The sequence below is a fragment of the Protopterus annectens genome, chromosome 3.part1 (assembly GCF_019279795.1).
Source record: "Protopterus annectens isolate FY-2018-M chromosome 3.part1, PAN1.0, whole genome shotgun sequence".
Taxonomy (NCBI): Eukaryota; Metazoa; Chordata; order Ceratodontiformes; family Protopteridae; genus Protopterus; species Protopterus annectens.
Window position 1 is genome coordinate 1,059,744,582 of NC_056732.1, and position 26,028 is coordinate 1,059,770,609.

The 26,028-nt window shown below is 39.1% G+C and overlaps 1 protein-coding gene across 1 annotated transcript in view; it reads left to right on the plus strand.

Annotated features, from left to right (window-relative positions):
* ZFAT (zinc finger and AT-hook domain containing) overlaps window positions 1–26,028 on the plus strand; it is a 1,471,085-nt gene that overhangs the window by 712,033 nt on the left and 733,024 nt on the right. Inside the window, exon 9 of the mRNA XM_044067201.1 lies at window positions 12,495–12,644. Coding sequence (XP_043923136.1) covers window positions 12,495–12,644 — 150 coding nt within the window. The remainder of the gene's footprint in view (window positions 1–12,494; window positions 12,645–26,028) is intronic.

Consider the following 26,028-nt stretch of genomic DNA (forward strand, 5'->3'; position numbering starts at 1 on the left):
TGCTTAATCCAAAAGACTTAGAATGACAGCTAAACTTTAATCAAGTTACTACCAAGCAGTAATAAATACAATTGAATACTTTAGAGAATGCCTGGATTAGTGCTCAAGTTACACAAACAAAGCTAGATCCAGCAGGCCCGAATCCAGTCTATGCCACAGCAAACAAGGCGCACCAACTTCAGTAAGAAGCAGTTCAGATATGCATGCACTATAAGCCTTCAATCAGAAATTCCCAGCTCAGAAGGGCAGAGTCCATCCTCTCCTCCCACAAGAGTGCAGACCACGAGCCGTCTTAATGTAAAATAACTGGCCTGAAAGCCTAAGTGCTTAAACCAGAATTAATACACTTTTAGAATAACAGACACTGAGCCCTCAATCAGCAGTTCCCAACCTAGAAGGATGTAAGCTACCTGTTCTGCCACTACAGTGCAGACCACAAACCCTCTCAGTGCAAAACAACTGGTCCGAAGCCCAAGTGTTTAAACCAGAAGGCTTAGAATGAGTTACACTAAGCAGTAATAAATACAATTGAGTACTTTTAAGATGGTGCAAAAGTAAAAAAAAGTAGGTAGAAACACAAGTACAGTAAAAGCAGATTAAAAATTTTTTTTTTTTTTTTTTTTTTTTTTTTTTTTTTTTTTTATGAACAAGTGCTGAGATCAAAGAAACAGATTTGAGTGCTGAAACTAGAAAACTGGCTAGTTATAGGGAAAAAAAAAACTAAGCTAGGAGGCTTCCCTCCAACACAGAAGGGCTTGGGGGCTCAAAAGCCTACAAATAGTCTATACCACTTAGATTTGTAAAGTGCTAGGAATTTCTGGGGCAATTACTACACTGTTTCCTTCTGTGTCCCAGTACAAATTTCGTAATACTAATCTGTTAGTATGGTTTCTAAACAGTTCTTGCTCATATTCTTTATCAGGTCCTGGTCTGTTACAGTAATATAGAGTGCAATGCAACAAATGCTGTTTATCAGTGTCAAGGGAGGGGGATTTACTGATGGCTACGTTCATCAATTCCTCGGTTACTGCCCCTGGACCAGTCGTAACAAGTCCTGGCTGTACCAATAAAATGTTTCACCCTCCGGTCGCACTACAAAAGTATCCATTTGTCGCTGTGCTTCCATACCCTGCATAGTTGGAACTACGGCTATGCCAAATATCTGCATTAGGTCTCTGCCCAAGAAATTCACTGGGCATTTTGCAGAAACAACAATTTTGCTTTTCTGGGTCATCCCTGAAACTGGGTCAGTTATCGCTATGTTGTGGGAGAGTGGCTCCTGATACAGCTGTCCATTAGCTGCTTTCACTAATATGTAGTCAAGTGATTCTGAATTTTCTGGTAGTTTGGAAGGATGTATCAGGGTCTGTGAAGCCCCTGAGTCACACAGGAATTTAACTTCCTCCCTCTACCAGAAGTGTAACTTCCGGTTTTGTGTCTGCTAAGTAGAGCTCTAAGCTCAATAATGCTAAGTCCAAAATTTCATTTTCTTCATTATCTGTGAATTCATTTACATCCTCTATTTCTTCTGTCACATCCTCTACCCCTTCTATCACATTTGCATTTGTCTTTTCTTGTTTATTCCTATCCAGTGATTCTTGACTATCATATAGTCATTCCTCACCCTCCTTGTCTTCTGTGGTTACCTTCTTGTTTTGCCTGCAATCCCTTGCTAGATGTCCCGCATTTAAAACATTCACCCCTTTTCTTTCTCTCTTCAAAGTCCTCTGATCGTTTACCAGATTGTTTGTTTCCCTGGGTATTTTTCTTACCCTTCTTCCCTGTTTGTACTACAAAGACTTCTGATCTGTCTTCTACTGCAAATACTTGAGTTTTCTTTTTCTTTTTGCTATTAAAATGCCTTTCAGCATGTCTTGCATATTCAAGTAGTGACTGTAATCTACTTGTACGATGATCTACCATGTGCTTTGTAATAAAGCTGCTAATGGGTGCAATACTGCCTTTTAAAAATGCATTCTTTAGCTGTTGCTCATATGGGGAATCATGAGTTTGGTCTTCAGGTACCTGCACTCCACAATGGTTATTAAAACATTCTAATAATCTGGCATAATATCTATCAACAGTTTCACCTTCTTGTTGTATGCACTGATTAATGCAAGTCCAATCAACCCTAGGCTTCCATTTCTCAGAGATTCGGTCTGTCAGACCTTTCACTCTGTTGTCCAGTTCTGCGTTACTATGTTGGAGTGGTCTAAGCTCTGCGTCACGGGGATTCCAGTTGCCACTGATCATGTGCCAATCTGGACTTACGATTTGTCTAACTACTTTCTCTACTTCCTCTCCATTCAAATGGTAACTTAACCTCATGCCTTGTAAGTCTTCTAAGAATTTTCTAAAATTAACATTTGGATGGGGAATACCCTCTGTGGCTTTCCGGATGTCTTCCGGTGTCCACGGTCTATATACTAGAAGAGTTGGATCCTGTCCTGCCTGTGGATTTGGTACTTCTATGAGTGGACATATCTCTTCTTCACTCATAGCTTGTGAATTTTTATTCATTGCATATAATTAAATATCCCCTCTTAAGTTGCTTGTTCGAGACCTGGTCTTGATAGGATCTCTGACAAACGGTTTTGGTTTTGCAGTAACAGCTGGGTATAGCGGAGGTGGATCAGCTTGTCCACTCGCTTCATATTCTGGTAAGGGAAGCAGAGGGGGCAGAGGAGGGGCTGTTGCTATTACCAAGTTATTTTCTTCTTTATCTAAGAACATTGCTTTTGAATTTTTAATCTTTTGTTCCCTGCGGTTTGCTTCCTCAAGCCACCTGTGTGCCTGAGGGACTCCTAATTGTCGTTGCTTTTTTAGCTGACCTTTCGCATCTGTTTTAAGTTGTCTAACAAGTTTAATAAGTGAAGCTTTATCTAAATTACCATCAAGTTTGTATTTATCAACCCATTTTGTATAATACCTAACATTATCGGCACACTGTAATTGCATATATTTCGAGTCTTCGGTTAAGGGCGGGTCTCGGGAACTTTTCGTGCACTGATTTCCCATGTTGCCTTAGCTAAGTTAGAAATTGCTATGTAACCCTTTTTATCACGTGGTACCACGATTTTACACCTTTTCACAGTTTATCTAGAATAACTGCCTACCTACCCTGATCTATGAAAAGACAGCAATCTTTTTGTCCCTGATCTGCACATGCAAATCTCCCTGACAAAACAATACTGTAACAAGTCCCTGATCTAAAACAGAAAAAAGGTAAATTCCTCCTTACCTGACCCTCCGTGTGTTGAGCCACCGGAACGTTGACTCGTCCTCCAATCCCAGATTAGAGACAGTGGCTGGCCTCTTTCGAACGACAATTCAGTCGGAGGTCTTTCAAAGCAGAAGAGCCGATGTGGCCACTTCTCCGTACAGGTGCATCCCACCGTGCCCAATTCTGACCTGAGCCTAGAGTGAGAGGTATTTCCGGTCCGAAGGACCAAACTGTCAAAGGAAAAATATACTTTAAAAATGATCAGTACACGGTTGGTTCAGGTTAAGGCACTTTAATCTTGTAGCAAGGAGACAAAAACATGCTGATACAAAGTTTGTCTAACTAGAATCAGGAAATGCAGGCATTTTTATACATTTTCTAATAAGACATTGCCTACCACGCTGACATAGTGAATCACAAGTTTTGTCATCATCATTTCGTAGTGATTGTTTTTACAATATTCTGCTGGTACTATCAATTTTTGTGAGAAACTTCCTAAGAAAAACAACGTGGCCTTGGCTACCACCGGTTAGATATATGCAATGTTACCATTCAAGGTACTATGGCTAATTCGAGCACAAAGCAAGTATAGATTGCAGTTAATTTCTCTAACAGTCCTTTGTCTATGTTATCTCTAACTTCTGCAGCTGTGCATGTTCTCATACTTCGAACAGAGCTGATTGTTTAAAATCATTACATTACAGAATATAGCATTGCTCATTCATTTCTTCCTGACCTAACAGATAACCACCTGCTTTTCAAGCACATTTCCAAAAGGCATAAACATGAATATTGCTGTGCTAGCAATTACTAGGTCAGAGGGCATCTTGCAAGTTCCAGAAAGCACACTGCAGTTTCAAAAAGCATCTTTTAGCCTCATTAGAAACTCAACTGTATATAAAATAGTGCATATAAAATAGAATGAAAAACGTGTTAACTTATTTAGTTTCTAATCAGCATTAAGCACACACATCAATACATAATTTTCTGACACCAGTCATGACCCACTCTTTGTGCAAAACCTTTTTGAAAGGAGTCCTCCTTCTCAGACCTCCAATCATGCAACCACCGGAGCCCTGGGACCTAAACCTAGTTCTTACATCTTTAATTTCTCCACCCTTTGAACCGTCTTCATCATCAGATCTGAAATTCTTGTCTTGGAAGACATTATTCTTAGTGGCTATAACGTCTGTTAGGGAGAGTTTCTGAATTGCAAGCCCTCACCATTCAACCTCCTTACATTGTTTTCCATAAGGATAGATTCTCACTTAGAAGTAATCCTTCCTTTCTTCTTAAGGTATGTTCAGAGCATAATCTCAACACAACTATCGAACTGCCAGATTTCTTCCCAAATCATACTAATAAGTTAGAATACAGACTACACCAATTGGATGTCCACAGAATTCTCAGGTTTTACCTGCACAGGACTAAAGAATTTCGAAAATCAGACCAATTATTTGTTTCCTTTTCAGATAAAAATAAAGGATTGCCTGTTTCTAAGGTCACCTTGTCTAAATGGCTTTCAGACTGCATTTTCTTTGCTTACAAAGCTGCTGGCAAACAATTGTCAGCCAAAGTAAAAGGCCATTCAACCAGAGCAGTATCTACTTCTTATGCCTTTAGATCTAAACTCCCAATTGATACCATTTGTGCAGCAGTTACTTGGGCAAGACCTCATACCTTTGTCACTCATTTACAAATTGGATTTGGCCTCCCAGGACAGGTCATTCTTTGGGTCCACTGTGCTGAAGAGTCTCTTCGCTTGAGCCACTCAGGATAAAGGTGCTAAGGATGCTGTCCCATCCAGCAAGAATTATGGTGAGATCGGACTACATAACATAAAGAAGTTATGTACTTACCATAACATTCCATGTTTGCAGTCCATCTTGCCTACATTCTTGCGTCCCCACCCTCCTTCCCCCTTCCTGTTTTCTGGAGGAACTGGTGGACTATCAATTATGCTGTCTGACCTGGTTGTAGTTGTCCGTCCACCTGGCATGGATAGTAATACAGAGTATTCTGTTTGTATGGGCATAGTTATTGATAGTTGCTGACTGTAATGTACCTATTTACTTTCTTGCAAAGAAGATCTGGGGAATTGCCATGAGGCACCATGGGATAGGGATTAGCCTTGAGCCAGTAAAAGCTCTTGAGCTTTAGTATCGGCCGAGTCGGAGCCAAGAATTGGCTCTGAACCCATCCATCAAGAATGTAGGCTAGATGGACTACAAACATGGAAAGTTATGATAAGTACATAACTTCTTTTTCTCCCTTCTTTTGGAATTGGACAGGGACATTTGCCACAAGCTGCCTCACTGACTGGTTTTACTCCAGATCAGGGTGTTTGATGCATCTTAATACCTTCTGGGCATTTGTTTTCTGAGAATGTACAGTCATTAAAGGAGACAAGAAAGCCAGCTGATAAAAAATCATGAAGTAGCAAATGGGAAAGGTTTCCTAGTTGGCGCCAACAAAAGAACCAGTACCAATTCAGGGCCAGTGTTTTACTGATTTTACAATATTTGTTTGAATTACCATCCTCTGACCTGACTTTTTCCACTGTCAGTGTTCATTGATCCCCCTTTTTCAATGTAATTTCATAGGTTCATAGGTAGGTACTAGGCTATCGGCCCTAGGGCCCATACAAGCCTAGCCAAAAAATGTGCCCTGGCTTTCGCCACCCAAGAAAATTATTTTCCTGTGCCCCTGTTGAGCAGAGCCACAGAAGTGATCCCCAGGGTGAATTTCCCATTTCCCATCCAATCATCAAGAGTTTTCTGGAAGAGTGCTAATGAGGAGCTCTGTTTGACATAGATAGGTAGTCTGTTCCAGAGTATGGGAAGTCTCTGGGACAGGAATCTATCCCGCCAGCATGTTCTGTTTATTGTGCTGACAAGGTTTAGGTCCCTAGAGCGTGTAGCTCAGAGGGATTGGGATTTCCTTAAGTGGAGCATGTCCAACAGCTCTGGGTTTGACATAACTTTGTATGTTAGGTAGAGATCGCCCCTGAGTTGGTGATATGCGATGGAGTAAAGCTGTCATTTTCTGAGACGGTCTGCATAGGGCATCTGTTTGAGCCAGTAATCCTCTTTGTGAGGTATTTCTGTGGTCTTTCCAGTTGTTGTAGATGTCTTGTGAGGTACATACCAAAAGGGGCGTTGTACTCTATAATGGGTCTAATGAGTGATGAGTAGAAGGGAACAATGACCTCTTTTTTTCTGTATGAGAATCCTTTTGTGATGAGATGAGCCACGTAAAAGGATTTCCTGACCACTGTGGCGATGTGATTATCAAAGGAGAGACTACTGTCCACCTGTGTCCCAAGGTCTCTTATCACATTTTCGGCATTAAGTAGACTACCAGCTATGTGGTAGTTCATGGGTACAGAGGTTTTTACCAAAGGGGATGACAATACACTTTTTGGCATTGAGCTTCAGGCCATGGCTTTGACACCAGGTATCTGTCTCAGTGAGGCCCTTTTGTAGTTTGTCCACATCGTTAGGAGTTTCGATTATGGCTCCTAGTTTGCAGTCATCTGCAGACTTTGTTAGCCAAAGACCTTCTGTGTTGGCCTGCACTTCAGAGAAGTAGATACCAAACAGGAGAGGACCCAGGACTGAACCCTGTGTTACTCCACTTGTCACTGGACTGATGTCAGATTTGGAATCCGCTACTTTCACAGTGTGGGTTCTGTCCGTGAGCCAGTTGGCAACTCATCTTGTGACATAGGGATTTATGCCTAGTTTAGTGAGCTTATCTATAATTCCAGAGTGGGGGATGGTGTCGAAAGCCTTGGCGAGATCTAGATAAGCTGTATGAACATGTCATTTTTTTTTTTTTTTTTTTTTGAAGAAGGCTTTACATAAGACACCTCCCAGAAAACCTGTGACATGTCTTTGGTATCTTAGTTCTTTGTTAGAGAAGCTAAGACTTTGCTCCATTTGAATCAGCTCATCTGACTGTCTTGAGGTTCTTAACATGCAAAACAGTTTTGTTGATTGTGCTAACATCTGCTAGAAGAATATTTGAGTTGCAAGCTCTTAATGTGGGCCAACATTATCTCAGCTTACACACAGCTATGGTTTCTTTGAGAACTAATTCTTCTTTTATGCCTAAAGTGGTGTCCAAGTTTACCCTACACCAGTCTATCCATCTCCCCGTTTTCCTTCCAGACACTAAAAACGAGGGTGACAGGATTCTTTATACCTTGGATATCCACAGAAATCTTGGGTATTGTCTTGGCAAAATAAAATCTTTCAGAACTTCTGATCAGCTGTTCATTTTTTTATGAAAGTAAGAAGAAAAGACAACCTGTGTCAAAGCAGACCATTTCCAAATGTATCAGTCATTGAGAACAGTATTGTTTTAAAGCTGAAAATCTCCATTGGATGGTAGCTTGCTATAAAGTTTGCATGACATTCATTAATTAGCTGAGCTGATAAGAACGTTTTTGAAAAACTTACGCAGAATATGTAGGATGTCTTATGTTCATTGTATGCATAACTTTTGCAGCAGATATCTAACCCAATGTAACCTTTATCTATGGAATAAACTGCCCTTGCATATCAGACCACGCAACACCTTAGTCACCTCTAAATCTAGGCTTGCTGATTGGGTGGATAATCACCAATTTGTTTCTGAGGAATGTAATAAGGTTCTACATGACTGGGGCAATTAATGCATTGACTAATTAGATTACCAATACATTTGCAAGTCTTTTGAGTTGCTTTAGGTTTCTCAGTTATCATTATATGCACATGGCTAGTAAATACCTATATGTTTTAGCTTTGTTTTTATAGTCTTTTGTTATTCCCACCAGCGCAAAACTATTCCAGGCAAGGTTGGGGCTCACTCTACCAGGTCCTTGTCTTCATCTATGACTTTTTGGAAAAGGTTGAACTCTAGTAGTCTATAAGCAGCAACTTGGTCCTCTGTGCATAATTTTGCAAAGCACTGTAAACTAGATTCCTTCTCCAGGACTAGGACAGGCTTTGCCAAGGAAAATTCATCAGGGGCTGCTGGACCTTTCCCCTTCTACCTCCTAGTAATGTTAAGGTATGGTAATATACATACATAGCTAAGGCTACTGCAGCAGTGATCATAATGCTGAGCCGAATACGGTTGTGTCAGTAGACTTACCATAACAGTAGATTAGCTCCCTCCCTCCATCACCCTTGTTTTTGTGTTTGTTATTATGCCAGGGTGTGGACATATATTTTTCTATTCCTAGCAATCTCCTGTCAGAGCTTAGCATCCCTCTCTCAGTTGGCATGAAAGTTCTAAAAGGCTTCGCTCCCAAACCTGACTTTTTAGTCAGCTTAGCTTGAGCTGACAAGTTAGAGCATATGGAAGGTACACTGAAGTTCTGGAAATTGGCTGGCTGTTATATTCTGTACAGGATATAACCCATATATCTACTGCAGCAATGGTCACTCAAATAGCTACTGTTATTGTAAGTTTACTTACACAGCTCTATTTTCCATCGAATTAGGCTACCTTCCTAAATCTGATTGTAAAGGCAGTCCCCGGGTTAAGGACGAGATCCATTTTTTTAGTCTGTCCTTAAGTCAAATTTGTATGCAAGTCGAAACATGTACATATGGTTCTTATTAAATGTAATTTAGTCAAATGTTTGCCTCTGTCTAGTATTTATTTTACTTTTCTTTGCATATAAAACACTTTAGAAATGCTTCCAAATAAAAAAACTTAAACATAATACTGTATACATACTTCCGCGGTGGTGCAGCGGTAACGTTGTTGCTTCACAGCAACAGGTTCTCCTGTTCGATTCTCGGCTTGGGTTGGGAGTGCCTTCTGTGTGGAGTCTGCATGTCCCCCCCACGATTGAGTGGGCATTTGAAAGACATGCGTTGAATGGGTGTGCCTTCGTTGAAGGTTGGGCTTTGGGCTGGCAACACGACACCATAAAAACCAACTGCCAATCATTAGCGGACCGGAGTTCCACTGTGGCGACAAAGCCGAAAGACAAACAACTACAGTAGCTATGTTCGTACTCTACAGTACAGTAAGTATTGTAAAAAACATTAAAGAAACAGTTCTTTAAACAGTTTAAATGGAAAAAAAAGAAAAAAGATAACAATTACTGTAAAGGTTAGCACTCATTTGTGAGTTAACATTATGATAACTTTATTAATTGGATGATGCAGAAAATGATGGATATGTTGGAGAAATGGGCCTGTTGGTGCAGAAGCAGGGTTTGATTCTGCTGCTGGAGAGAGGGTGTTTACTACTGGAGTAAATTTCTTGAAGTAGGCATCAAGGGTGGTTTGTGCAACGCTTTTCTTTTTCTCATCATAAATGGCCTTATAGCAGCTGAGACCCTCAGTACTGTACATTAAACTTGGGTGGACCTCTCTGTATTAGGATCTTGCTCCTCTAACTTTGCCATTCCTGCTTCAGTGAGTTGAAAGGCTTCAGCTAACTCTTTTGTCAAAAACGTTTTTGATTTTGGAGTTTCTAAGTCCCTGGTTTCTTCCTCAAATGCTAATGTCTCCTGCTCCAGTTGCATAACGTCTTCAGTGGTCAGTTCTTTGGCATGGGAGTCAAGTAACTCTGACATCTGTGTTAGTGATGTCTAACTGCAGTTCATTACCAATATCAATTAGAGGTTGCCGGGCTTCAGCAACGTCGTCAGCTGTAGAAGCCTGTAAAGCAGGCGCAAATTGTGGGTGCAATTTTTTCTAAACTCCTGTCATATTTGACTGCTTTACTTCATCCCAAGAATTGGCAATATTTTTAATGGCATCACAGATGTTATAATTCTTCCAGAACTCCCTTAAGGTCATCAAATTATGTTGGGTAGCCCTGGCTGCTTGTGAGAAGGTCCGCCGTAGATAATAGGCTTTGAATGAGGCTATTACTCCCTGATACATTGGCTGAAGTACTGATGTGGTGTTGGGGGATAAAAATATGACCTTTACAGTGGAGTGTAAATCATCTAAACTGTTTGGATGTTCAGGCACATTGTCAAGTAGAAGGAGAATTTTGAAAGGAATGTTTTTGACCAAGCAATACCTTTGAACAGCAGGAACAAAATGGTTCAAGAACCAGTCTTCAAAGATGGCAATTGTAACTGAAGCCTTATCATTTGCCTTACAGATAACAGGAAAGCTGCCTTAATGACATGCAGTAGTGCCCTTGGATTTAAGAAGAGATACATAAGCAAGGGCTTCAACTTAAAATCACCAGAAGCATTACCCCCAAGCAATAACGTTAGCCTGTCTTTTGCTGCCTTATGTCCTGTTCCACTTTTTTCCTCTCTTTAAATGCAAGTCCTTTCAGGCATTTTATTCCAAAATAAGCCAGTCTTGTCTACATTAAATATTTGGTCTGGCAAATAACCTCCCTCTTCAATCATTTTTTCCAACATTTTAGGAAAATCCCTTGCAGCACTTTCAATGGCACTCACCTCTTCACCTTGACTTTTAATGTTGTGTAAATTAGCGCTCAAGTAAAAGCGATGGAACCAGCCTGTACTCTCAAAAAATTCTTTGTGACACCTGCCTGCATGCCTTTTCTTGCAACAATGAAAGGCTAATAGAGATATTCCTCTGATTTTGGTCTTCAGTCCAAATTAACAATAGCCTTTCCATCTCAAGAATTAAACCACTGTGTTGCTTTGTAATACTCATAGCTTTCATTGGGGCATGGCCTTTCACATGATTCATTACTCTTGCTTTGTCTTTTAAAATTGTTCCGATCATTAACAGGTTATAGCCTAATGCCTTTCCAATGGCAGATAGTGCTTCATCTCTCTTGCAACTCTTTATTATGTCTACTTTATTTTCTAGGGTGATTGCTTTCCTTTTCATTAGAACATCACCAACATTTGCATCGGATTTATGTTTTGGAGGCATGGGTCATAACATCAACAATGCAGAAGTTCACAAGTGTCTGGCTGCAGTACAGTATTAAAGTGGAGTTCCACAGGATAGACATACAGTACAGTACTGGAGTCTGCAGCTAGACACTTCTCAGGTTTGATTGGTCAATGCTACCACTGTCTACATGTGATTAACATTTGGCCAGTGCTACCACTGTCTACATCTGATTAACATTTCAATTCAGCTGATTCAGAGCAGTATTTTCCAGACATTCCCTTGTTTTATACAAATAATAGTACACAAAAATGCAATATAGTACAGTACATTAGAACGTTCCATACAAAATAAAAAATGTTAAACTTGCCTCTTTTTAAGCTTCACTTCGCATTTCTGTACTACAGGCATCACCCACATATGTTTTCCACTCTTTCCTGAACTTTTAGACATCTGCCAGACCTTTTATTGTTACCTAGACCCTAGTGAGCCACAATGTCATTTGCCCATTCTACTGTACAGTACAGTAACTTCTTCAATACTGTACGAGACAGCGGTTCTTGACCAATCAGATTGCCAAGATAGCGATCTCTTAACAAGTCAGAAATCTCGTTCGCCATGATAGCAGAAGTAACTGTTTTCACAAGATGTGCGAGCAGCTTCATGAATGGGGAAGAGGAAAGTACAACATAATTCTTTTTCAAGGTATGAGTTGGGCAACTTTAAGGATTATTTATTTTCACATTATTTCCAACACTGCAGCAGCCCGTTCGTATCTATGGGTTGTCCATATGTCAGATGTCCATAACCTGGGGACTGCCTGTACCAGTCATTGAGAACAGTATTGCTTTACTGTTGAAAACCTCCATTGGATGATAGATTGCTATAAAGTTTACATGACATCCATTAATTAACCGAGCTGATAAGAAAGTATTTGAAAAATTTATGCAGAATACGTAGGATGTCTTATGTTCATTGTTGTATGCATAACTTTTGCAGTAGATACCTAACTCCCAATGTAGCTTTTATTTATGGAATAAACTGCCCTTGCATATCAGACAGTGCAGCACCTTAGTTACCTTTAAATCTAAGCTTGGTGATCAGGTGGGTAATCACCCGTTCATTCCTGAGGTATGTAATATGCTTCTCCATGACTGTGGGCAATTAATATATTGATTAATCAGGTTACCAATACATTTGCAAGTCTTTTGGGTTGCTTTAGGCTTCTCAGTGGTCATTTTAACCACATGCCTAATAAATACCTATATGTTTTTATTTTTGTTTTTATAGTACCATGTCGATTTTTAGACTGTGGCCTGTCCTCTGGCATTTTCAGCTTTCTTTTCTGGCATCGCTACTACTAGTTTGAAATAGATGCATTGTTTAGGCCTGCCTGAAACTAATTTCTTTTCTCTTTTTGATTCCTTTTGTAGATGTCTCAACAAATACCATCTCAGAGGTTTTGGGCAGAAGAGTTCAGCTCAAAGGGTTGATAGGAAAGCGAGCAGTAAAATGTCCATACTGTGATTGCTATTTTATGAAGAATGGGTCAGACCTACAGCGCCATATTTGGGCTCATGAAGGTACAGTTTCATAACTTTTTCATTGCAGATCTGTATTCTTCCTTTTGTTTACAGATATTGGTTCAATAAGAGTGTTTTTACCTTTCTAAAACATACAGTGAAAATAAGAAGATTTACATGAATTGCATTATAAATGCATGTAAGTTTTCTGAGCATTGTGTAATACTGCATTTTGTCACACACCCCTCTGGTCTTTACAGCTGAATATTATACTAACCAGACCTTGGGGATCCAGCCCTTGCATTGAATTGTACAACATGTTTTAATGTGCTGTATAAATGGGAGTGGTGTCCTGTACTCACTCTGTTATCCCTATATCTTTGAACTAGTAGCTAAAATGGTAGGCTTTGTGGTTGCTTGTTTTCAGTAGTTTTGCATTGATTTTACTGACTTAACTAGGTGAGTACAGAGTTTATTCTAATTTTCATCCAGATTCTTTGAGCTGGAGCCTTGTATTGTTCTCTAGCAAATTTGTCAGTGAGTTTGTCTTTAGTTGGCAGAACTTCATTTAGAATAGTCCCAGTAATGTGCATGTTCTTTTTGGTTGTTAACACAGTGTAAGCATACCTCTCAACTGTCCAGATTTTCACAGAATGTCCAAAATTTTCTCTTATTTTTGATCTTTTGCAGATAAAAATTGGTTTTCTAACAAATCACTGAGGACTGAAATCACTAAATGACATACATTTGAGTTTGACTTCATATTCTTAAAAAGTGTAAAGAAAATGCATGCTAACACAAATCCTGTTCTAGCAACTTTCTAAGGTTATAAGAATATTTAAAATCTGTCCCTATTTTTGAGCATCTGCCCCCCTGTTATTTTAGGCTTTGTCCAAAGTTCTTGCCATAAGAAGTTGAGAGGGATGAGTGTAAATATATGTGAGCTATGTACCAATTTCGTAAGTATTTCAAGGGAAATAACCAGTGAGTGTAGAAGAGTAAGCATTATTATAATGAATGAATGAAGACATAGAGTGACAGTCTTTCTAAACAACCTGTACCTCTAGATTTCTGAAGCCTTTCCTAAACAGCATGCCTGTGCTCTTACTCCAAGAGATTAGTAAATGAGGCCGTTCTAGGCTCCCATTGAGTGTGGGAAATGTGTTCAATTTTGTGTCAGTGAATCTGAGTTGTTTACCCAAAATGGCTTTTGAATGTGCAACTGAAGGTTTCCCTTTCATAATCTTGAAATCTTTCATGGGTTCATAGGTGTGTACTAGGCTAGTGGCCCTGGAGCCTTTACTAACCTACCCATAGGATTACCCTGGTATCGTGCCACCCAACCTTAGTTCCCAGTGCCTCTGTCAAGTAGAGCCACTGGAGTGATCCCTGGGGTGAATTTTCTATTTCTCATCCACTCATCAAGATTTCTCTTGAAGAGGGCCAGTGAGGTGCTCTGCTTGACATGTATGGGAAGTCTATTCCATAGCATGGGCAGTCTCTGGGTTACGAACCTGTCCCTCCAGCATGTTCTGTTAATTGTGGTAATGAGGTTGAGGTCTCTGGATTGTGGTGTAGAGGGATTGGAATTTCTTTAGATGTAAGATTTCTAACCGAGCTTGTTCAGACGTGGCTTTGTAAGTCAAGCAGAGATCCCCTCTAAGGCGATATGAGATAGAGAATCGTTGGCGTTTTTTGAGTCTGTCCATATAGAACAAATGTTTAAGGTCTAGGATGCTCTTTGTGAGGTACTTTTGCAGCCTCTCCAGTTGTTGCAGGTGTTTTGTGAGGTACATGCCAAATGGGGATTGTACGCGATGATTGGTCTAATGAGGGAAGAGTAGAGGGACACAATAACCTCTTTCTTCCTAGATGCAAAACCCTTAGTAATGAGATGTGCCACATAGAAGGACTTTCTGACCACAGTGGCAATGTGGTGGTCAAAAGAGAGGTTGCTGTCAACATGTATTCCCAGATGTCTTATAATGCCTTCTGTTTTCAGTGGACTACCATCGATGTGGTAATTCATGGGAACTGGGTTTTTCCCAAAGGGGACGATGACACATTTTTTGGCATTGAGCTTAAGGCCATGGTTCTGACACCAGTCGTTGGTCTCAGTGAGGCCTTTCTATAGAATGTCAACATCACTTTGGGAGTTAATAATAGCTCCCAACTTGCAATTGTCTGCAAACGTTGGCAGCCAGAGTCCCCTCGTGTTGGCCTGGACTTCAGAGAAGTAGATACCAAACAGGAGAGGACCCAGGACCGAACCTTGAGGGACTCCACTTGTGATTGGTTGTCAGTCTGACTTGGAGTCAGCTACTTTCACACTGTGGGTTCTACCTGTGAGCCAGTTTGCAACCCACCTAGTAATATAGGGGTTGATGCCTAGCTTAGTGAGTTTTTCTATGATTCCTGAGTGGGAAATGGTATCAAAGGCCTTGGCCAGATCAAGGTAGGATGTATGAACCACATTGCCTTCATCAACAGCTCAGGTGACTGACTCAAAGAAGTTGACCAAGTTAAGAAGGCATGATCTACCCTTCACAAAACCAAACTGTGTGGGATCCAGAGTTTGGAGATTCCCTATATTCTTGTTTATTAAGTACATGATGATGCGTTCCATAGCTTTGCATATCAGACTTGTCAGGCTAATGGGGCGATAGTTCCCACGGTCTGTAGTTGCTCCTCCTTTGTGGAGAAGGATGATTGTAGCAGTGCGCCATTCAGTAGGGACAAAGCCTGAGGTGAGTCTTCAGTCCCACCATTAAATTAGGAATGATAGCAGATGTTAGAAACAGACCGTAATACAGTGATATGGTTTGGCTTAAACTTCCTGATGTCAGTTCATTGTCCTTCAGTGTGTCAGCAAAACTTTTTATCCTGCACATCTTTACAGCTTGAGTATGCATTATTCCAGCCACTCATTCCAAGGGCAAACATTTGTCTTCAGGTCCGCATTCTACCTTTCACCTAATCAATCTCTTTACAACAAAGACATCAGATAAAACAGATAGCATTATGTTTCATACTACTCCTCTTCCAGATAGGAAATATTTTCTGTGGAAGTGCTAGACTGTCCTTATTTTAATGGCATTGATTATCATGACATAATTATATCCTTCTCAGTCTCACTCCACAACATAAATCTCAGTTGCTATGGTTTAGACGTAGTGTTACGATTTTGTTATTCATAAAGTCATATGTATTTTGAGGTTCATTCCTTTATAAGAAGGTTCTCTACCAGTTACTATATAGTGTCCACTTTATAGAGACCTTCTGTTGTGTGAAATAAGAAACTGATCTCTTTATGACCCTTTGCTATGATTTTTAAAGTTCAGTGCTATGATTTTTTTTACTGATTGGAGGTTGAGAGCTATGCTTCTCAGGATATTAGTTTTGAAGAGGTAATATTCTGCATAGAAGAAAGTATCCAGTATTCCATTAGAGGAGGTAATATATGCTTAGATGGAGCCTTTCGCTTTAGAGTTCAGTAGTTTCTTCCTTAGCTGTCAGCTTCCATAATGTAGCAGCTTTAATTGAAGAATTTAGGAATCACATCCCTACAGCTCTAAAGTTGTATAGAATCCAAAATTATAAACAAAAATCATAGAAATATATGAAAATGAGTCAGTTGAGAGGCATGCTACTAACCCTATTCATATAGTTCCTCATTCCCAGACAGACTTTAGTGGCATTTGCTGCTCACATTAAGCAGTACCATACCTCTCAACTGTCCAGATTTTTGCAGAATGACCTGATTTTTGCCTCATATTTATGGTCCGTTCCTCATAAAAGTTATGGTTTTCTGGCAAGTCATTGAAGACTAAAGTCACTAAGTAATGACAGACATTTGAGTTTCAGACTTCATTCCCATCAGAGAATGCGAGCTAATGTTAAACCTGTTATTCTATCAACTTTTTTAAGCTTATAAGAGCTATATTTTAACTTTCCCTAGTTTTGATCCTTTGTCTTCTCATTATTTTTGTCCTTACCTATTTTTCTTGTGGTAAGAGGTTGAGAGGTTTGAACAGTACAGCCATTAGCACGTGACCTCATTTCCTTCAGATAAGGAGACAATATCTTTGGACAGACTAGAAAGCTGGTTACATATACATAAGCTGCATTGGTAATTTGTGTCTTTAGGCTTTTCCCGGTTAGGGGTTGCCACAGCAGAACTCCGGTCCGCTAATGATTGGCAGTTGATTTTTATGTACCGGCTTGCCAGGCCTGATGCACAACCTTCAACGAAGGTACTCCCATTCATGCATGTCTCCACGCAGAAGACGCTCTAGCTGAGAATCGAACCAGGCAAGCGTCTTACTGTGAGGCGACAACGCTACCGCAGCACCACCACCGCATTTCCTAAATGTGGTATTGTACTGGGTCAGTCTTCATATGTTACCATGAGTTCTGAATTCAGGGTTAAAAACTGCTGCATCAGGTCAAGTGTATCTAGTTCAGTTTGTTCTTGTAATGTCATGGATATGCCATCACAGATCTAGTACATTCACTGTTTGACTTAAATGCTGTACTTAAATTTGAGAGATTTTTGTGGGCAACATTAAGTGTAGGATAATGTGTTATCAATGGGGACATCCTGTTGTGAGTAAATTTCAGAATGTTTTAATCTAATTTACAGGACACAAGGTTTGCTGTACTACTTGCATGTTCTGAAGAATGTTCTCAATAACCCATTTATGGCTGGAGTCCTGCAGTTAAGAAGAGTATTCCTGAGGGAACTTGAAAATATGTATCCAGATCTTGTATAGCAATCATATCTCTCAACCTGGACAAAGGCCCATGAAAAATAGGTCCAACTGGCTAAAACGCTGTGTGCTGATTGAAAAAATATTGCATATGTAATCCCACCCACTCCAGTGGAATTGTGGGATACCAGCTTTTAAACGCAAACTGTAGAACAGACAAAATATGATCATGAAGCACAAAATAAACAGAAGAACAATAGTGTTTAATTTATATTAATATTTAAACTTGTATCAGACTTTGAACTTGTGTAAAACTAAACTTTATTATTTATTTGCATTTGTTTACCGGGATGGTCCAGCTGAGCCAGAAGTGCCCATTTTCAGTGGCGTCCCGGGGAGAAAAGCTCCACATATAAGACATTTCACATACAATACAGAATTTACATTAATAAAGACATTTAGTACATATTATTGGCAGCGTATACAATTGGTGAAAAAAAACAGTACATAAGTAATCATTCTCAAATCAAAGATATTATACAAGCAATACAGAGTTTTCAGCTAGCAAAATTTATATAGGACACTTCATGCAGTGGGTGCAAAGTAAATATAGGAATCAATCAGAGACTAGGTACTTAAACTTTTCACAGGTTTAGGAGATGTAATATGTAAAATATAATTTTTCTTTTCTGGAATTATAGATAAACTCATTAAACTAGGTATAAATCCCTATGTCACAAGATGGGTTGCCAACTGGCACACTGACAGAACCCACACTGTGAAAGTAGCAGACTCTAAATCCAACTTCAGACCAGTGACAAGTGGAGTACCACAGGGTTCAGTCCTGGATCCTCTCCTGTTTGGTATCTACTTCTCTGAAGTACAGGCTAACACAGAAGGTCTTTGGCTAACAAAGTTCGCAGATGACTGCAAACTAGTAGCTGTAATCAAACCTCCTAACAATGTGGACATCCTATAAAAGGGCCTCACTGAGACAGATGCCTGGTGTCAAAGCCATGGCCTCAAGCCTCAATGCCAAAAAATACATTGTCATCCCTTTTAGTAAAAACTCTGTATCCATGAACTACCACATAGGCGGTAATCTACTTAACAACAAAAGTGTGATAAAAGACCTTGGGACACAGGTGGACAGTAGTCTCTCCTTTGATAATCACATTGCCACAGTAGTCAGGAAATCCTTTTACGTGGCACACCTCATCACTAAAGGATTCTCATCCAGGAAAAAAGAGGTCATTGTTCCCCTCTACTCATCACTCATTAGACCCATTATAGAGTACAACTCCCCTTTTGGGATGTACCTCACAAGACATCTACAACAACTGGAAAGGCCGCAGGAATACCTCACAAAGAGGATTACCAGCCTCAAATAGATGCCCTACACAGACAGTCTAAAAAAACTCCAGCTTTACTTCACAGATCCCGTAGTCAGAGGCGATCTTTGCCTAACATACAAAGCTATGTCAAACACAGAGCTGTTGGACATGCTCCACTTAAAGAAATCCCAATTCCTCTGAGCTACCTGCTCTAGGGACCTAAACCTTGTCACCACAATAAACAGAACATGCTGGAGGGATAGATTCCTGTCCCAGAGACTTCCCATACTCTGGAACAAAACTACCTATCTATATCAAACAAAGTCAAATAAAATAACCATTTGTTTGTAAATATTCAGTCACAGATCATGGATTACTTCCTCTTGCTCTTCACCTTTTTCAGTCATGATGGCCTCTGGCTCTGGGCCTGGTAGTGCTGCCTGAAGGGCACATTCTCTATTGTAAGCTACAGTTGTCCTTTTTGCTGCTTGTAGAATGGGTGGTGGGACTTCCACAGAAAAACAGTCACAGTCCTCATTCATTTTGATTGCTAGCGATGAGTTGTGTTTTGACATTTAATGACTGCTTCAGCTCTGTTTTAACTTTTCTCATCATGCTGAATGCTCACTTAGGTTTACTATTCAAATGTGGCAAACAAAGCAGCACTAATATGAGCTGCTTAAAGAGAGGTATTCATTCCACTTCAGGGCTTTGTTGGACTGTTAACCAGTACTTGAGGAAACATGTATCTGTTTCAGAGTCCTGGCTGTGCTGTTGCTGTGGCAGCTTGAAGTTAATAACTTGGTATATCCCAAATTCATCCTTAAGTCGACTATGCTCTTGCCATGACTTGCAAAGTCCTGGACGAGTTGCAGTGTTCATTACAACTTCATTGTCAAGATTTAATTTCAAGAAAGGGTTCAATAAACTGCCAACATTTTGTAGCATGACATCACCAAAAGACAAAAGTTTTCTCATTTTCAGAAGAACTGCAACATAAAATGGTTTTACTTGCTTACAGAAGTTGTGCTCTGTTACAGTACCAACACTTGTCATCACCATTTCCATGGAGATATTTTTCAACATCAGGTCCAACATGAAGGTGTCACTGCTGCAAAATATTGTTGTCATCCTCAAAAAAAGAATTACTGGTGGTACTGATATTACCTAGAAATTCTACAGCTGCACGTGGCTTCAATAACCTGGTTGTTTACTCCTGTAAAATATTTGTGATATCACTGTACAGAGTTAAACGTTGATTGCTTCTGGCCTGCAGTTGCACACTGAACTTAAGGAGAGACTCCTTAGCATACTTTAGGAACAGGAATACCAGTTTTACCTCATGACTGTTCAGCCATTCTGTTATGAGGTTTATTTTGTGTGACCGGGGGTCATACGATTGGAAGTATAACAAAAGTGCAGGCCACAGGTCCAGTATTCGCTTTACAACTTTATGAAGGTTCAGGCAACGAATGGGAGTATATCAGATGAGTACAAGGGGCTCAATGTCAACAGATAATGCTGTCTGATGAGTATGCAGCCATATTATTTGTTGAAATATTGAATCTGTGAAGACTTTCCATAAGGCAGTTGTATATCGCTTCACCTGTACCTGCCACACAAACAGGCATGTCTAAGAACTGAACAACATTTCCCCATTTTGTCTGTTCAGAAAATCCAGCCAGAATCACAAGGAGTTTATCATCACCCATAGCAGTGCTCTGATCTAAATAAATGCAACAAGGCTGCTTCCGACAAACTGCTGCTGCATCTTCCTGATACTTTGGACCCATGACATCATGTATAATGCATACAGACTTAATGGCCCCACAACTCATCTTTTTCAACACTTCAGGATCACTGAAGTGTTTTCTCAAGTATTTCAGCAGATGATCCGTAACACTAAAGGGTAGGTTGTGCTCTGCAAGTAAGGAAGCACATCTCACTTCAGCTATTAATACCTTCTGAGCTATACTTGCTTGTCGGGCTTGGGTGGCAAATATGTCTGTTATTTTCCTTCCAGATGCGACCTGCTTTCCATTTGTCTTGTGTTTTTCTGTATCCATGTGCCTGTGCAGATCATGGCATCCTCCATGGCCAATACTAATGTTACAGTGACATACTTTACAGAAGGCATACCCTAGCCCAAGCTTTCTCTCACTTAGCCAATCAAATGATATCTTCCAAGCTGCTTGGAATGAAGGCAGTCTTCTTTTTTGCCAGCATGACCTGTTAAACACAAAAACCTCCTCTAAGCATGAAGACATTGATTATCTTGCAAATCATTTTACTAATAATAATAATAAAGAGACATATGACTGAGAGAACACTTAATACCTTTTTCATCTTTAGGCATCTCTGCCTCTTGATTGCTCTGCATGGGTGACCACTGGGTCCTCAGTTGCACTGCTTGTGATTGGTACTACTTCTACTGCAGGTGCAGCTTGAAATGAAGACATTCTTTTCTCCTTGTCCTGACCTATTTGTAAAATGAAAGAAAAACTACTTGATCTCCTCTAAACATGACAACAGAAATTATGCTGAAAGCCACATTATAACACTAACAGAGATATTACTGAGGACAGGTCTTACCTTTTTCACCTTCAGGCATCTCTGCTTGTCCAAGTTGTCCCTTAGACTGTTTGATGGGGGTTGTTGTTCTTTTTTTGTACTACTTGAGCCTTGTGCTGCATGTGCTGCAGGTGTAGCAGAGGTACTTTGTGAACTTCTCTAAAATCAAAATGTGGTATCATGCAGCAACCGGTCAGTGTAAGACAGAGAGACATGAAACAGTTTAGGGAAGCAAGCTGGCTTGGGGGGATACGGTGATGTATTACAAAAACTGAGGCTTTTGTTATCTTTACTCTTCAATCAAGTTCATTAAATAAACAGGGTTTATGACAAACACAGTTAGTCATTCAGACAAGCACAGCAGTGAAGTCCACACACACACCTCAGTTACAGCATTTACATAAACACAGTGTAGACTGGAAAAGAAGTTGTTGACTGCAACTGAGCTGAAAATATAAGTATCTTGCTTTTTTGATTATTTTTACAGATTACTGTTTTTAAAATTTAATATATATATATATATATATATATATATATATATATATATAGCACTTTGTCTATTCTGTATCTTTACAAATCCTTATCTGTTTAAAAAACTTGTGTCTCTAGTGCTTGCTGGCTGTAGGCTATTGTTTTAACTGAAGCATTTCCTCTGTGTAATTATCTTTTGGCTAGTGGGGGCTGGTTCCTTTGTGTTCTGAAAAGCTGTTTTGGTATTTAAGCCCTAACTTTGATAGGGTTTCTGTCTTTACACACAGTGCAGACTGGAAAAGAAGTTGTTGACTGCAACTGAGCTGAAAATATAAGTATCTTGCTTTTTTTGATTATTTTTACAGATTACTGTTTTTAAAATTTAATATATATATATATATATATATATATATAGCACTTTGTCTATTCTGTATCTTTACAAATCCTTATCTGTTTAAAAAAAACTTGTGTCTCTAGTGCTTGCTGGCTGTAGGCTATTGTTTTAACTGAAGCATTTCCTCTGTGTAATTATCTTTTGGCTAGTGGAGGCTGGTTCCTTTGTGTTCTGAAAAGCTGTTTTGGTATTTAAGCCCTAACTTTGATCGGGTTTCTGTCTTTACACACAATGCAGACTGGAAAAGATGTTGTTGACTGCAACTGAGCTGAAAATATAAGTATCTTGCTTTTTTGATTATTTTTACAGATTACTGTTTTTAAAATTTAATATATATATATATAGCACTTTGTCTTTTCTGTATCTTTACAAATCCTTATCTGTTTAAATAACTTGTGTCTCTAGTGCTTGCTGGCTGTAGGCTATTGTTTTAACTGAAGCATTTCCTCTATGTAATTATCTTTTGGCTAGTGGGGGCTGGTTCCTTTGTGTTCTGAAAAGCTGTTTTGGTATTTAAGCCCTAACGTTGTTAGGGTTTCTGTCTTTACACACAGTGCAGACTGGAAAAGAAGTTGTTGACTGCAACTGAGCTGAAAATATAAGTATCTTGCTTTTTTTGATTATTTTTACAGATTACTGTTTTTAAAATTTAATATATATATATAGCACTTTGTCTATTCTGTATCTTTACAAATCCTTATCTGTTTAAAAAACTTGTCTCTTTAGTGCTTGCTGGCTGTAGGCTATTGTTTTAACTGAAGCATTTCCTCTGTGTAATTATCTTTTGGCTAGTGGGGGCTGGTTCCTTTGTGTTCTGAAAAGCTGTTTTGGTATTTAAGCCCTAACTTTGATAGGGTTTCTGTCTTTACACACAGTGCAGACTGGAAAAGAAGTTGTTGACTGCAACTGAGCTGAAAATATAAGTATCTTGCTTTTTTTGATTATTTTTACAGATTACTGTTTTTAAAATTTAATATATATATATATATATATATATATATATATATATATATATATATATATATATAGCACTTTGTCTATTCTGTATCTTTACAAATCCTTATCTGTTTAAAAAACTTGTGTCTCTAGTGCTTGCTGGCTGTAGGCTATTGTTTTAACTGAAGCATTTCCTCTGTGTAATTATCTTTTGGCTAGTGGGGGCTGGTTCCTTTGTGTTCTGAAAAGCTGTTTTGGTATTTAAGCCCTAACTTTGATAGGGTTTCTGTCTTTACACACAGTGCAGACTGGAAAAGAAGTTGTTGACTGCAACTGAGCTGAAATATAAGTATCTTGCTTTTTTGATTATTTTTACAGATTACTGTTTTTAAAATTTAATATATATATATATATATATATATATATATATAGCACTTTGTCTATTCTGTATCTTTACAAATCCTTATCTGTTTAAAAAACTTGTGTCTCTAGTGCTTGCTGGCTGTAGGCTATTGTTTTAACTGAAGCATTTCCTCTGTGTAATTATCTTTTGGCTAGTGGGGGCTGGTTCCTTTGTGTTCTGAAAAGCTGTTTTGGTATTTAAGCCCTAACTTTGATAGGGTTTCTGTCTTTACACACAGTGCAGACTGGAAAAGAAGTTGTTGACTGCAACTAAGCTGAAATATAAGTATCTTGCTTTTTTGATTATTTTTACAGATTACTGTTTTTAAAATTTAATATATATATATATATATATATATATATATATATATATATATAGCACTTTGTCTATTCTGTATCTTTACAAATCCTTATCTGTTTAAAAAACTTGTGTCTCTAGTGCTTGCTGGCTGTAGGCTATTGTTTTAACTGAAGCATTTCCTCTGTGTAATTATCTTTTGGCTAGTGGGGGCTGGTTCCTTTGTGTTCTGAAAAGCTGTTTTGGTATTTAAGCCCTAACTTTGATAGGGTTTCTGTCTTTACACACAGTGCAGACTGGAAAAGAAGTTGTTGACTGCAACTGAGCTGAAAATATAAGTATCTTGCTTTTTTTGATTATTTTTACAGATTACTGTTTTTAAAATTTAATATATATATATATATATATATATATATATATATATATATAGCACTTTGTCTATTCTGTATCTTTACAAATCCTTATCTGTTTAAAGAACTTGTGTCTCTAGTGCTTGCTGGCTGTAGGCTATTGTTTAACTGAAGCATTTCCTCTGTGTAATTATCTTTTGGCTAGTGGGGGCTGGTTCCTTTGTGTTCTGAAAAGCTGTTTTGGTATTTAAGCCCTTACTTTGATAGGGTTTCTGTCTTTACACACAGTGCAGACTGGAAAAGAAGTTGTTGACTGCAACTGAGCTGAAAATATAAGTATCTTGCTTTTTTGATTATTTTACAGATTACTGTTTTTAAAATTTAATATATATATATAGCACTTTGTCTATTCTGTATCTTTACAAATCCTTATCTGTTTAAAAAACTTGTGTCTCTAGTGCTTGCTGGCTGTAGGCTATTGTTTAAACTGAAGCATTTCCTCTGTGTAATTATCTTTTGGCTAGTGGGGCTGGTTCCTTTGTGCTCTGAAAAGCTGTTTTGGTATTTAAGCACTAACTTTGATAGGGTTTCTGTCTTTACACACAGTGCAGACTGGAAAAGAAGTTGTTGACTGCAACTGAGCTGAAAATATAAGTATCTTGCTTTTTTTTATTATTTTTACAGATTACTGTTTTTAAAATTTAATATATATATATATATAGCACTTTGTCTATTCTGTATCTTTACAAATCCTTATCTGTTTAAAAAACTTGTGTCTCTAGTGCTTGCTGGCTGTAGGCTATTGTTTTAACTGAAGCATTTCCTCTGTGTAATTATCTTTTGGCTAGTGGGGGCTGGTTCCTTTGTGTTCTGAAAAGCTGTTTTGGTATTTAAGCCCTAACTTTGATAGGGTTTCTGTCTTTACACACAGTGCAGACTGGAAAGAAGTTGTTGACTGCAACTGAGCTGAAAATATAAGTATCTTGCTTTTTTTGATTATTTTTGCAGATTACTGTTTTTAAAATTTAATATATATATATATATGGGTCCCCTACTATTTACCGAAACGCCGATTCGCCGACAAAGAAATCACCGACACCAAACGACCGACAACGCAGTTGACCGACACGCTGGAATCCCGACAGCCGGAAGACCGACAAGGGGAATGTGTAAGCGCGACCTGGTAAGTATGCGATAGTGAGGGATTTAGGAGTAGGGAGCGGACAGGTAAGTGTGCAATAGTGAGGGATGTAGGGTTAGGGTGTGTGATAGGTGAGTGTGCGGTAGTGTCGGAGCTTGGGGTTAGGGGTGAGTAAGTGAGTTAGGGTTAGGGTGCAGGTAGGGAGAGTGTGCGGTAGTGTCGGAGCTTGGGGTTAGGGGTGGGTAAGTGAGTTAGGGTTAGGGTGCAGGTAGGGAGAGTGTGCGGTAGTGTCGGAGCTTAAGGTTAGGGGTGGGTAAGTGAGTTAGTGTTAGGGTGCAGGTAGGGAGAGTGTGCGGTAGTGTCGGACCTTAGGGTTAGGGTTTGGGTTAGGGCTAGTGGATATGTCCTGTAGTGTACTGTGTTGTTTACGTGTAGTGTGTCGGTGTTATGGTGTTCGGTGTTTTGCGTTGTCGGTACTTTGTGTTGTCGGTCGTTTGGTGTCGGTGATTTCTTTGTCGGCGAATCGGCGTTTCGGTAAACAGTATGGGACCCATATATATATATATATATATATATATAGCACTTTGTCTATTCTGTATCTTTACAAATCCTTATCTGTTTAAAAAACTTGTGTCTCTAGTGCTTGCTGGCTGTAGGCTGTTTTAACTGAAGCATTTCCTCTGTGTAATTATCTTTTGGCTAGTGGGGGCTGGTTCCTTTGTGTTCTGAAAAGCTGTATTGGTATTTAAGCCCTAACTTTGATAGGGTTTCTGTCTTTACACACAGTGCAGACTGGAAAAGAAGTTGTTGACTGCAACTGAGCTGAAAATATAAGTAT